The sequence below is a fragment of the Thunnus thynnus genome, chromosome 19, assembly GCF_963924715.1.
Source record: "Thunnus thynnus chromosome 19, fThuThy2.1, whole genome shotgun sequence".
Lineage (NCBI taxonomy): Eukaryota > Metazoa > Chordata > Actinopteri > Scombriformes > Scombridae > Thunnus > Thunnus thynnus.
In genome coordinates this window covers 6,397,212-6,399,100 of record NC_089535.1, presented here as the reverse complement: position 1 = coordinate 6,399,100, position 1,889 = coordinate 6,397,212, and the positions used below count along the sequence as shown (strand labels likewise).

The 1,889-nt window shown below is 47.3% G+C and overlaps 1 protein-coding gene across 1 annotated transcript; it reads left to right on the top strand.

Moving 5' to 3' along the window:
• The first annotated feature begins 228 nt into the window (after nucleotides 1–228).
• Nucleotides 229–1,330, top strand: ch25hl2 (cholesterol 25-hydroxylase like 2). Its single transcript, XM_067574942.1, has one exon. It carries the CDS (start codon nucleotides 229–231, stop codon nucleotides 1,126–1,128), a length of 900 nt encoding a protein of 299 aa, XP_067431043.1. The 3' UTR covers nucleotides 1,129–1,330.
• The last annotated feature ends 559 nt before the right edge of the window (nucleotides 1,331–1,889 follow it).

The window sequence follows — 1,889 nt, the reverse complement described above, 5'->3', positions numbered from 1 at the left end:
CTTTTAAAACGCGAGGGGGGGGTGGGGGATGGGGGGCGTTGGGTGGAGGTGGGGCTTGAACATACATAAGAGCCTAAGACAGTCCAGCAGTCCAATTTGGCACAACATCACCAGACAATTTGCTGTTACTTAATCTATACAAGGACGGTGATTGGATCTTTCACTACATTTAGACCCACTTCATCCTCTCTTCGGGCCTTATTTTAAAAAAGAATTGCTAGGTTGGTGATGAGCACAGGCCGGTTACTTAAAACTGAGGCTTTATCCTGGATGTCGGATGGGAGCAACATGACTGGGGGCCTGTTCCAGGGTTTGGCCCTGCAGCCTGTCTGGGACTACCTCCACCAGAACCACCACGACCTCCTGAGGAGCCCTCTCTTCCCTGTGGTCCTCTCTGTCACCACCTACTTCTTCCTAGTTGGCCTCTACACTGTGTTGGACCTGCTGGCTCCCACCTGGCCCTGCATCAACCGCTACAGGCTCCATCCTGACCGTCCTGTCACCTGGCCTAACATCTGGACTACCCTGGGTGTCACCATCTACAACCACCTGCTCTACATCTTCCCTGCTGCAGTTGCCCAGTGGCTGTGGAGGCCGCCTACCCCACTGCCTCGTGAAGCGCCCACTCTCTGGGGCTTCTTCCTGGGCATCCTGGGCTGCATAGTGGTCTTTGACTTCCAGTATTACCTCTGGCACCTGCTACACCACCGCGTTCCTTGGTTGTACCGCACTTTCCACTCCGTGCACCACCAGTATAACCAGCCTTTCAGCCTGGTCACCCAGTACCTTTCTGGTTGGGAGTTATTCAGTGTGGGGTTTTGGGCCACAGTTGACCCTGTCCTGCTTCAGTGCCATTGCCTCACAACGTGGGGTTTCATGGTCTTTAACGTCTACGTTTCCACCGAGGACCACTGCGGCTACGACTTCCCGTGGTCCATGCATAACCTGGTGCCCTTTGGCCTCTGGGGTGGTGCACCCAAGCACGATGCTCATCATCAACGGCCAGGCACTAACTTTGCCCCATTCTTCTCTCACTGGGACTGGCTAGGAGGCAGCCACACTGTGCCAAATCCCTCCAGCCACGCTGCCCCGGGAGAGCCAGACGAGATGAAAGGGAGGAAAGACTAAAGAGCTTGAATTAATCTCTCATTGACTCTCTTTTACTCAAAGCGCCTCTTTTGTACCTCCTCTCATTCAAACACTTGTTTTTTTCTCTCCTCTCTCCTACAAACCCTTTTCTCTCTTTCCTGTCTGTCTGCCTTTCCTCTCTTTTTGATTATTATCTCAATCTATTTTGCAATCTTCTCTCTAACAGAACATGGATATTCTTCACAGTTTAGGAGCTGATTATCACTCTAACATTTCTTGACTATCTGGTAAGTTGTTAAGAAGAATTAAAGTGCATTTTATGTCAGTTTTGTGTACAATGATAGTATATATTATCCTGTACTCTTGTGCCATGTACATTTATCTCTTATTCATAGAGATTTCCATTTATGTTAATGTATGGATGATGTATTGTTACTTTGTCTCCATGGCATTCTCAGGTCAGTTTCCATACATGTTTAATATGTTTTGAGCTACCTTGAAAAATAAAAAATAAAAAACTAAAGCCACTTACTTAAGACTTGTTTTGTTACGTTTCACTAAATAGATCTTATTATTAGGAGTATTTGCCGATAGTTGATGGTTTATAGCACGTACATTCTCCCTCTCTCTTCCTCCTCAAGACCGACCCTCTCACTCACATGCATGAATAGCAGTCTTTTAGCTGCGTCCCAGTATGATGCGTGGGCGCAATACTAATCTATTATCCTCTCTTTGAGAGTACATTCTCTTACTGGGAGGGTTGTTAATTAAACTCCAAAAAGAGAATATCTTTGTCATGC

Bases quoted from the DNA above. Each gene is read 5' to 3' on its own strand.
- ch25hl2 (XM_067574942.1), top strand. From the start codon at position 229: ATGAGCACAGGCCGGTTACTTAAAACTGAGGCTTTATCCTGGATGTCG.